General features: G+C 49.7%; 1 protein-coding gene across 1 annotated transcript in view; it reads left to right on the forward strand.

Annotated features, from left to right (window-relative positions):
- Window positions 1-12,071, forward strand: part of DNAH1 (dynein axonemal heavy chain 1) — a 3,604,831-nt gene that overhangs the window by 1,736,247 nt on the left and 1,856,513 nt on the right. The window contains exon 34 of the mRNA XM_069644003.1: window positions 5,325-5,511. Coding sequence (XP_069500104.1) covers window positions 5,325-5,511 — 187 coding nt within the window. The remainder of the gene's footprint in view (window positions 1-5,324; window positions 5,512-12,071) is intronic.

Raw genomic sequence — 12,071 nt, forward strand, 5'->3', positions numbered from 1 at the left:
CAATGGGGCAAACTCACTCCTTATCTGCATTCAGGTGGACCAATTAGGGCTTCCAAACGTGTCGCAGCACAGCTCTTCACAGGGAAACAAAAAAAATCATCCACATTTCGCCCATTCTGGAGGAACTGCACTGGCTTCCATTCCTAGCCAGAATACTCTTTAAGACCCCCTTGCACACCTTCCTGCCTACCTGCAAAACTCTCCAGTTCAGGTGGGTCCAGCTCCTCCAGCAGCCAGGCTATCTTTAAATTTGAGACAAAACTAGCATTCTATTTGAGTAGTCCATCGGCAGGAACACATTCCTTGTGGCAATACAGACAGCGCTAACACTCTTACAGTTCAGGTGTGAACTCAAGACCATACACTTCAGTCAATACCTAGTTGCCACCTAGGCACCTTGCATTCCTGGAACATCCTGTGCCACAAACTGTAAACCCACCCCCTGTGGAAATGAATAAAGGTCACCAGGTGAGTAGTTGTATATAACTTTATTTATGTTGAAGCGGGGAGAGAGGTGGCCAGTGCGAACAAAACCATTGGACCTCTCTGCCCCAACTGTCAAACATCGAACGTTCAGTGGCTCACACAGGTCTTGTGAACAGAGAGACCTGCATTAGCCAAGGATGCAACAAATCTTCCTCTTTTCCATTAACTACAACATTAATGAGACAAAACTTCAATACATAACATAGTCCTTGAATTTCATTGGATTGCTTTACGCGTTCTGTACTATCTTCATCTTGAGCACTGTCACTGCTGTCCCCCTGTACTTGATTCTCCTCACCTACCGAAATATTCTTCTGTTCATTCACTCTCATCTTCCACTAAATCCTGACATAAACCACGCATTCTTATCTCCACATACACTTCTTCCACCATAGCTAGATGTAATCCTATTCATATTCCATCTATCAGCATTTTCCAAATGCACATGTGTTCCCCTACACTCCTTCACTCATGTGGGACTTAAAAATCTTGACAATGCCTTTACAATATTACCAGGTAATTTTACCTTGACCCAATCTCATTTTTGTATTCCAAGCATTTGCGCCCCTCGTTTGACATCTGTATACCTTTTAGACTCAATTTGTTTATCCTGTAAGCTCTCTCGTAATGTTCTCTGCGTCTCCTCAATCCACTTGTATTGTCATCCTTCATCTCTCATCCATCCTGGACACAGCCTGTGGCAAGGCAACCTCCCATGCATTAATAGGAAAGAAGTTACATCTGTTAAACTGTGGGGAGTAGTTTGGTAAGAAACAAGGAATCTAACCAACTCTTTCTTGAAGTTCCAGTTATTTTGTACACACATCTGTACCAGTTCTTTCAATCATGCCATTAGATTCTAGGTGATATAAGGAAGTGCACACATGTTCCACATTGTGTTCACTTAAAAGTGGCACCATCTCTCTAGATTTAAATTGTGCCCCATTGTCCAACACTATTTTCTCTGTTGCTCCCTCATTGGAAAATATTTTCTCCAAAAGAATCATCACATTCATGGTATTCACCTCTCTCATGGGTTGAACAACAGGCTACTTAGAATAGTAATCCATCGCACACACCAAATATTTTAAATCATCTGGTGATTTTCTTGATTTTTTCTTTCATGGGCCTGCTAGCAAATCCACAGGGATCATGGGACTCACTCTTCTCGAGCTACAAGGGGATATCGTGCACCTGCTACTCTTCATCAGAAGTACACTGGACGCCAGTCTTTGTGCCTTCTATCTGGAGAAGGGATCTTCATGAGTCCGGAAGAGTAGTGCATGGATATCACAACCCAAGGAAGTCCAGTTGTGTCGCCCAGGTTCCGGAGGATTGTTTGTGATTGGTGGAACCAAGACTGCTGCGTATCGCCCAGAAGATATAGTGCTATAGCGATATAGCATAGTGCTGCTTGACACCCAGAGCTGTGAAAGTTCCACCTGATCAAAGAATCTTTCCAGGGACACCCCTGAAATGACATCTGACCACTTTTTCCCACCAAAGAAGATCCCAGTTCACTGTGTGCAGAGGAAGGTCTGCTGGTTGGTTTCCTGCCAACAAGAATCGAAGAAGACGTCCCGAGGATCCAGCCTTGGGTAAGTATCCGTAGTCCAGTCCAGTGGTCGAGTCCAGGTCGTCAGAAGCCATGCAGAGGTCCGTGCTGCAGCTGCAGCACCGAAGAACCAAAAGTCGATAAACCGTGAAATCCTGAAACCCGCCACCTACTTCTGCCACTGCACCTATCGCCAGCGAAAGACAGCTAAGGTCCCCAGTGGTCTTATTCTCTTCCGTGAGGCCCTTTGTGAGTCCCCCGCAAGTTTTACCTTCAAGGGCTATCCACAGCCGGAGTAACGATCCACCAACGAGACTTCTGTGAAGACTGAAACTGCTGTCTTTTCGACATTGTTTGGGTACTACTTTTCTCTTCGCCTCGACATCCCAGTCACTCCTTCTTGCAAGGGTGTGCATCCTCAAAGGTCCCATTGAGTAAAGCCAAAAACCTACCACTTTGCCTGCCAAGCCACCAAAGGGACTGTGACAAGGAAGAGCATCTACCAGCCTCAGGAATCATCCAAGGGTCCCAGAATCGTCTTGGCATCTGAGGTACTAGGGGGTAGTGGAATCTATAGAAGTAAAGCAGTACATTATTGAACATTTATGCACTGGGCTGTAATAGACAAGATAATGTACACCCTAACTTTTCCCTTACAGCTGGCTCAGGTGGCGGTATCCTCATACATTATCACTATTTAAGATAAAGAAAGTATACTGCCTGTGTTCTGAAACTAACCTGCCTTTCTTCCTTGATCTATGAAGTTACACCTTGCTTATCATTGCTATGCTTTTTAAAGACTATCAGCTCTTGGTGCATTACTAATGAATCTCAAGTATTGTGTGGTACCACATAGAGTATATATATTTTTGCCATTATTAGAATAGAATTGCCAAAGTACGAAGTGTTATTATTTCTTTGTGTATATTTCCATGAACCTTATTTATCAAAATCTTTATGCTAGAAAAAGATGGAATTAGCCAATTTGTTCAAAAAACTTTGTTCAAATGAAACATTTGCTCATTTTGCACTTTGCCTGCATACTTTTCAAAATATCAAACACGGGGAGCAGGGACTGCGGGGGTGTCCTCCGCTTCCTTAACATTGGAGGCGGGGGACGAAGAAAAGTATGTTTAAAATGTGGAACCGAGCAGTTATATTGTGGTCAGTTCACTGCGAGCAAAATGAAAATGAACAAACACCCCAAATCCGTAAAAGACTGTGTTATTGAACACAAGTCCCTCTATACGCACACCCCAGAGTAAATACAACCTGCTAGGGAAATAAGCCAAGAGGTAGGTTTGCAAGGATAACAAAGTTTATTCGTATAAAATACAAGTTCCAGCAAAGAACCCTGCTGCTCGAGAGCGCTCTGGTCTTACATCCACAAACAATAACTTATAACTTCAAGAATCGTCACAACATAGGGTACAATATGGGGGCCACTGATTGGAGGCACCCTACACATGGGCATGTCAAGCAGTAATTTGCTGGTTCTTTTCCCGTCGATTTGGCTCCACGTGGGTCAGCTGGGCTCATCCTCGCGGTGAAGGTCAGGGCATGCATAAACTACAAAGTTCCTATCTAAACTAAACAACTAAGAAAGACTCTTCATTGTGGCAGGCACCTGTGTAGCACGGGAAAAGGTGCCAGAAGGAAGGGGAAGATAAAATACAGTCGTGCTGACCCATACATTCAGGACTTATATGATACCGCAGTTCTCGCACCCAATGTCTCACCCCTGGGGTTTGATCTTTGATTTACCTTTCCCGGTACCTCATGTTACAGGGGACATGTGTTGCTTCTAGAAAGAAATACGGTTGCTTTGGCTTTAGATCTTTGGTGGACACTTTATGGAGGTTGGGACCTGGGGGTCTTAGGCTTATCAAGAAGGTATGGGGGTCAAGTTAGTGGTGTGATGCCGGCTTCGGCCTGACTGGGTAGGGGATTAGGGGCCTGATGGCAGGTTAGTGGAGATGAATGGACGCAGTGCAGAGCCTAGTGCTGTCTCACGCTCTTCGCAGGGCACATTCCTTGATGCGATTCTAAATATTCGCAACACTGAAGGGATGAGAGGGAAATGGACTTCCGTGGGAACAGGGCTCAAGTGGAGCCAGCATGTTGTGCAAAAATTGGGTTTTGTAACCCTGTGTGAACTTGGAACGTGAGTAGCGCGAGCCTGCAGCTTGTCTTTTCTATATATATTTTTGCGTGGAGTTGCGTGGTATGGGCATTTCTAGTGCTATTCAGCGTGTTTCTATGTGCTGCAGGGTCTTGGTATGGGACCGGGTGACGCGTTGCTCCCCCCTTGTATGTTACATAGCCTCGTATGGCATTTGTCTTGTTTGGAGGCACTAAGGGGGGTGAGATGGGCTAATATCCATCCCAACATTTTCACATAACATAGTGTGTGGATATTCGTTTGTGGGCACATGGGCATTCACAGCCTGCATCACTTCTTGAGAGCTTGAGCTTGTCTGCTCGTCCAACGTTGTCAATTGAGAGCCTTAGCTGAGGTGCTCTGTGCTGCTGGGCCAACCATACAGAGAGCAGAAGTACAGATGCCCGTCTCCTGTCTTTACAACGTTCTATCCAGGCAACCTCACTTTCAAATTCAGCTAGATTATTAATTAAATCCATTGGTACTCTTGACAAACGATCAGCCTGAAGATTATCTCTACCTGCTATGTATTCTATCTTGAATATATATCCTTGCAGCTTGGACACTAGTTTCTGCAATCTCGCATTTAGGTTCTTAGCTCCTCCTGGTGCCAATACATGTAACAATGGTTTATGGTCCGTTTTAATTATACATTTTAGTTCCCCAAAAAAACATTCTGAAATGCTCCACTGCCCATGCACAGGCAAGAGCCTCTTTTTCATTTACTGAACACTTCCGTTCACCTCCAGCTAAAGTTCTAGATTCATGTACTACCACTCGTTAAACACCCTTATTGGAAAACTTTAATTTGTTAAAGGAACTTTTGTTTTGTTATTTGAACACGTCAGGCCCCGAAGGCAAGAGACTTTCAAAGGAAAAGAGAATTGGCCATTGACTGCCCTGAGAACTGCCATTGGAACTGTTGTCTTGTGCCGGAGAAGCCTGGGACTGTACTGTACTGTGCTCCAAGCTCCCATCTTATCCCATGCACAAATCCTGGGGAAGGGAGACCCCGGCTACCGGATTCTGGCATATTATTTAGAACTCTTCTTTCTTTTTCTTCACCATGAGTTCCTTACAAGACCTACATCTTTTTTCATTGTGACTTTTCTTTCCATGCAGGAACTGATTTGCTTGAGGGCCATTCGTGATGTCAATGTGCCCAAATTCCTTCAGGATGACTTAAAACTATTTAATGGCATAGTGTCTGACTTGTTCCCTAAAATCCAAGAGGAGGCCATTGACTATGGTACTCTTGAACAAGCTATCAGGAGCAACTGTACCAAAATGAAGATGAAGGATGTGGATGGTGAGTTTAAACAACTTCTGCTATTCATGTTATTGTTTCTCTATACTTTTACCATCTTAAGTCTATTTTCATTGAAAGGATTGGGAGCTAGACTAAAAATGTAAAGTGGTGGCTTTATTGTTTCTATATACAAAAATAAATCCTAATTGTTGTTAAGGTGTCACCTTTCACTCTTCCCACATCAAGTGGAACATTTCAATAACTATCACACATTTTATTAGTCATCAATCAACATATTTCATAAAAAACAATCATAAACATGGTCATAGTACATAAAACACATACAAAATGCTAAAACAAAACAAGTAGAACCACCATAAGTGAGTCATAGTACAGTCACTCTTCAAAGGATCAAAAAAGTGTAACCAACTGACACTTTGATTCCATTGCCTCACTACTTTCCGCTTGTTTCTTATTAGTGTATCTAAAAAAAACAGACTTGTACAAGTTTCTGTCCTTTTTAAACATCAATGTAGGACATTCTTCAGGGGAGTATGTCTTGTGTCGAACTTAAAAATCTTCTTTAGTTGGGGAGAGTACCCTGTTGGTCAAAAGGACACCCTGTTAGTGCTGAATTTTCAATATTAATCTCTATTTACATTTGTTCAAACCCTTATCCCTAAAAGGGCTATAGCAGTATGTTCATTATTACATACCTCTCTTTCCTTGTCATGACTCTTAGACCTTTACTGGTTCTTGCTGCAGATTCCCAAATTCTTATAGGAATACTTGCTCTTCCTCCTCTTTACTCTGATCTAGTGTACAAGGGATGCATATTACCATACGATAACATATGTCATACAATACATATTCTTTTCTATATATTGTTTTGTTTGAGTGTATACAAAGCATAAAGGGATGGAGCTTACCAAAAATAGGATTCTCCCATCCTATGGAATAAAATCATGACCAAGAAAGTAGGAAGAACGATTGTGGCATTTAAAAAAGCACCACTGTACGAAACTTAGTTATGAGAAATGATGTGAGTGTAAAGAAGAAACCCTTGCAACAGACTAACCTATGCGGTTTACCCCCAGTGACAGGTCACTACCCCTGTGGAAACTGTACTTTCTCCAGCATGGGGTCTGGCATGGATTCACATGCTCATGAATATTCCCCGTCGTCAGGCCGGGAATCCTCGGTAAAGAAAAAAATCAGTATCCGTTTCGTTTCTGATCTGTCTTTCTTAGTAGTAACCAATCACTGATCTCTGGGTCATACTGCCCCCAGCCAATGACTGCCCTCTACCTAAGCACCTCCCCAGGCAGCCATCCTCAGATTTTTACCGCACGTTCAAGTGTTGGGAGTCCTGGTGTTTTAGCTCTCGAGCTTTTACTGCGTTTTTGTGCTTTTTCAGGAGAATTTTCTAATTTTTTCGGTTAATCGAGCCTCAAGCTCCACCGTTTCTACTTCCGATAACGGGGACCCATTTCGGAGTTCTTCTACGCCCCTCAAGGGTGAAGTTTTCGTCGAGTTGGGCTTCTTGGAGGATTCCAGAAGATCTGTGGCCTACCTCAACGGACATGGCCCAGGACAAGGGAAGCTCGACCCCCGGATCCAAGCTGTTCAGGAGCTGCACAGGATGCGGGTTGCAAAATGTTTTCAATGAGGACGAGCATTCAAGATGTCTCTACTGCCTTCATGAGGACAAGACGCACGTGGATAAGGACTGTGCGTTCTGCAAGAACCTGTCGGAACGGACCAAGCAAGATTGTCGTTCCCGCCTCGCCGCCTGGCTGGAGAAGGGCACAGCAGGTGAGAAGGCGAAGAAAATGTCTGAGCGGTCTTCTAAGTCCTGTGAGGGCGCCCCGGCGACGGGGGCCCAACAGAATGCCAAGCACCGCGAGTCCGCGGGCACCGGGAGCGCCGAAAGGTCGGGCTCCTCGGCTGCCAGGCAGGGCGCGACTTCCCCGGCACGATCAACCACGAGCCAGCGCTCTGGTTCGGGGAACAGGAAGTCCGAGAACCCGGGTAAGCTTCTGGAGAGGCCCCGGTCGATCTTGAAGGGAGCCGAGGGGGAGCGAGGCGATGGCCCTCCCCCCAAAGCGAAGGCCCAGGACGCACCTAAGGTGGTGAGGGCCTTGATCCATCTATCGAGGTTGTCGCAGCGGCCCTGGCGAAGCCGGCAGAGGCTATGCCAATGGAGGCGGCCTCGGGGCCCAGAGTTTCCCTGCCGCCACGGAGGGATTTCTCTTTCCAGACCATCGTTAAGACACCCGTGAAGACCCCGGCGGAGAAAGAGGGGGGGCCAGTGGCCATTACGGACTCGGATTCAGCCTCAGAGGAGGATCCGGTGGAAACCGTGAAAGACCTCAACGAGAGGTTCATAGGCCTCAACGAGAGGTTCGAGAAGGTTCGATCCCAGGGGACGGTTCCCGCTGATGTGATCGAAGATAGCGACAATGGCGACGACGAGGGCCCAGTGGAGCAGCCATCCTGTCCGTCGCAGCCATTACCCGAGCCCCAAGATAGCTCAGCGGCCATTTTGTTGGCGATCCAGTCCTTATGTACTGAGATAAGGACGAGGTTACCACGTACCCCGACGGAGGATCCAGAACCAGGCCCGTCGGGAAGCCCTCCGAACAAGCGGAGTAGAGTCCACCCCGCTCCGCCCTTCGTGCGCGCGAGGCCTGTGGACCCCTCATCCCCCTCGCCGGACCCTAGAGAGGATACGGTGACTGATACAGCGACGGGGACGGACGACGGCGGTGATGACACGACGGACATTCCGTCATAACCCCCCCCACGGGCTTCCCCGCCCGACGAAATTGGCTCTTTTCACGCCATGATAACCAGGGCATCCGAGCTCTTCCAGCTCTGCCCTGAGGAACAGAAAAAGGAAGGGTTTCTTTACCAACGACGAGAGGCCAAGAGAAAGACGGTCCTCGCAGTGCCGTTGCTCGACGACATCTGGGACGAGGGGCTGGCTATCCACAAGAACCCTTCCATGACACCCGCCAAGATGGACAGGTACGAGAAGAAGTACCGGGTCCCCGATGCCGCCCCCTTGTGCCTCAGGGCCCAGCCCACGCCGGACTCTGTCGTCTCGGCAGCAGCCAAGAAGAAAGCAGCAGGCTTCAACTTCCACTTCCCTGCCGGACAGTGAGGGCAAGAAGTTGGACTCCATGGGACGACGAGTCATCTCGTCGGCGGCGACAATTAAGGCGGCCAATGCCTTAGCGATTGTGGCCCGTTACGACAGGGAGCTTTGGTTCAAGATAGCTCCTCTGCTAGACTTCCTACCAGACGACAAGAGGGCGGAGGCCCTACAGATTCTGCAGGAAGGAGAGGTGGCGTCGGATCATGCCATAACAGTGGCAACGGACATTGCCGATACTGGATTTCGCCAACTGGGCAACAGGGTTTGCCCCCGATGACGAGGATGGCTCAAGGCGACGGACTTTCGCCAGGACGTCCAGACCAGAGTTTTGGACATGCCGTTCGATAGCAACAACCTGTTTGGAAAGACGGTGGATGAGTCCCTCCAGACCATCAAGACAGACACGGAAACAGCCCGAGCCCTAGGAGTCCTTCAGCAATGGCGGCCCTTTCGGAGCTCTGGAGGCAGACAGGGAGCCTCCAAGGGATCCAGCGGTGACTCTTCTACTTACCGCCAGGCAGCCCGCTCCTCGTCCCAGGAGGCCTACAGAGGCTGCGGCAAGCAAGGAGGGTCTCGCCGCCGTCGGCAAGGAGGCCAGGGCGTTAAGGCCTCTTCCAAGCAGGACTGAACCGGCTGTTGCATCGGGCCCCCACCGAAGCACCCCGGTGGGAGGCCGGCTGACGAAGTTCGTCAGCGTGTGGGAGTCCATTTCCACCGACTGTAGGGTGCTGGACACCCTGGCCTGCGGACACTTACTGGAATTTTACAAGAAGTGTCCTCGCATTCCTCCCATGGCCAGGAAGGAGAATCATGTCCCTCAACTGCTGTTGGAGGTAAGGGCAATGCGCAGGAAGGGGGCCATCAAGCTCGTCCCCAAGAGGCTCTGGGGCTCCGGAGTATACTCAAGATACTTCCTCGTCTGAAAGAAGACAGGCGGTTGGCGCCCCATCCTGGACCTGCGTCGGTTGAATAAGTACATCAAGGCACAGAAATTCAGGATGGTCACCCTCCAGCACGTGCTGGGACAGCTAGAGGAGGGCGACTTCCTATCGTCACTGGACCTGGAGGATGCTTACTTCCACATCCCCATTCTAAAAGGTCACAGAAAGTTCCTCAGATTCGTAGTCCTGGGGCGTCACTACCAATTCAGAGCCCTGCCGTTCGGATTAAAGTCGGCACCCAGGGTGTTCACCAAGTGCCTCGCACCGGTGGCGGTGCGGCTGCGCCTGCAAGGAATCCACGTCTACCCCTACCTGGACGACTGGCTAATCCGTGCAAGGTCAAGAGAACTCGCCGTCGGACACACAGCGAGGAGCGTCCGCCTGCTCACGGAGCTGGAATTCGACATCAACTACCCCAAATCCCATCTGGTCCCGTCGCAGGTGGCACTGTTTCTGGGAGTGAAGCTCAATACAGTGAAGCGATTGGCATATCCGTCGGAAGAAAGGCCGAAGGCCATTTTGGGCAAGGGGCAGCGCCTGTTCGCCACGGAGGTGGCCAGAGTGAGGTCCATCAAGTCCCTCCTCGGGATGATGTCCTCGTGCATCTACCTTGTGCCCCTTTGCAGACTTCGGATGCGTCTGCTACAAGAGTTCCTCAACGCCCGCTGGATTCAAGCGGCAGGCTGCTTCGAAGACAGGATCCCGCTCGACGAGGAGTTCCGTCGGGCGATTCTATGGTGGGGTGCCCATGCGCACCTCTCGGCAGGCATGGACTTTCAGGCCCCAGCGTATCAGGAGACGGTAACGATGGACGCCTCTCTGGAGGGATGGGGGGCCCACACCGCAGATCTCCACGGTAGAGGCCTCTGTCTCCCGGAGGAGAGGTCTTTTCACATCAACATCCTGGAGCTACGAGCCGTGTTCTGGGCGCTCAAATCGTTCCTTTCGTCCCTCAAGGACAAAGTGGTGAGGATCTTCACCGACAACACCACAATGTTCTACATCCAGAAGCAGGGAGGCACCAGATCGCCAGCCCTATCCAAGGAGGCCCAGGATCGGTGGCACTGGGCCGTTGCCCAGGGGATGTTTCTGGTTCCCTTCCACCTGGCAGGAATAAAAAACACCATCGCCGACTCACTCAGCAGGGAGCTGCACTCGTGCGACGAGTGGGAACTACGCCAGGACCAAGTGGATCGGCTCTTTCAACGATGGGGCAAACCCCAGATCGACCTGTTTGCGACGGCAACGAACTCCAAGTGCCAGAGGTTCGCCAGCAGGTTCGCCCAGCCGAGGAGCATGAGCGATGCTTTCTCGTTCCCTTGGGACGGCCTGTTCCTGTATGCGTTCCCTCCGTTGCCGTTGCTGCTCCGTCTCATCAACCAGCTCAAGAGGTCCAGGTGCAGGATGATCCTTGTTGCACCGGCGTGGCCGAGACAGATCTGGTTCCCGGACCTTCTGGACTTGTCAGCGTCCCCACCTATCAAGCTGGCGACGGACGCGGATCTTCTCTCCAGAGAAGGAGGCGCCATTCTCCATCACGACCCGGTGTCGCTGAACTTGCAGGCTTGGCTCTTGCAGCACTAGAGTTTGGAGGATACAATATCCCGGCTGACTGCAGAGAGGTTCTTGCAAAAGCCAGGGCGTCCTCAACTCTCAAATGTTATGGACATAAGTGGAAGAGGTTCTCTGTCTGGTGCTGTGCACAGAAGATTAACCCTCTGCGGATTACGGCCCTTCAAGTATTGCCGTACCTACTGTCGCTGGCCAAAGCTGGACTGGCTCACGCCTACATCAAAATACATCTGGCTGCCATTTCCCGATACACCAGAACTACAGGACGGGCGTCCTTGTGGTCTCATCGCCTGGTGAAGGAATTTATGAAGGGACTATTCCGATCCTTCCCGCCGGGTTAAGGCCCCTGCCCCGGTGTGGGAGCTCAACGTGGTGCTGACCAGGCTCATGGGGGCCCCATTCGAGCCTATGCACTCGGCGCCGTTAAAGTTTCTTTCGTGGAAGACAGCATTTCTTGTGGCCATCACCTCCGCATGACGAGTGGGAGAGATCCAGGCCCTATCTTGCAAGCCTCCATACTTGACTTTCCACGATACGAGGGTGGTGCTGAGGACGCACCCCTCCTTTATGCCCAAAGTGCCATTGGACTTCCACCTCAACGAGCCCTTGGTGTTGCCAGTTTTCTTCCCGTCGCCTTCATCTCTGGCCGAGAGGACTTTGCACTCGCTGGATGTGGCTAGAGCGCTGAAGTTCTACATGGACCGCACGAAGAGTTTTCGGAAGACATCACAGCTGTTTGTGAACTTTGGACCTATGAATCAAGGGAAGGCTCTCTCGAAGGCTTCCATTTCCAGATGGCTCTCCGGCTGCATCATGCACTGTCACCGGTTGGCAAACCGACCACTGCCCGGCCGTCCGAGAGCCCATTCGACCAGAGCGATCGCTGCTACCACGGCGTTCCTGTCTGGTGTGCCCCTGCTGGACATCTGCAGGGCTGCTACATGGAG

Source organism: Ambystoma mexicanum, chromosome 2p (genome assembly GCF_040938575.1).
Source record: "Ambystoma mexicanum isolate Mex_15411 chromosome 2p, UKY_AmexF1_1, whole genome shotgun sequence".
Lineage (NCBI taxonomy): Eukaryota > Metazoa > Chordata > Amphibia > Caudata > Ambystomatidae > Ambystoma > Ambystoma mexicanum.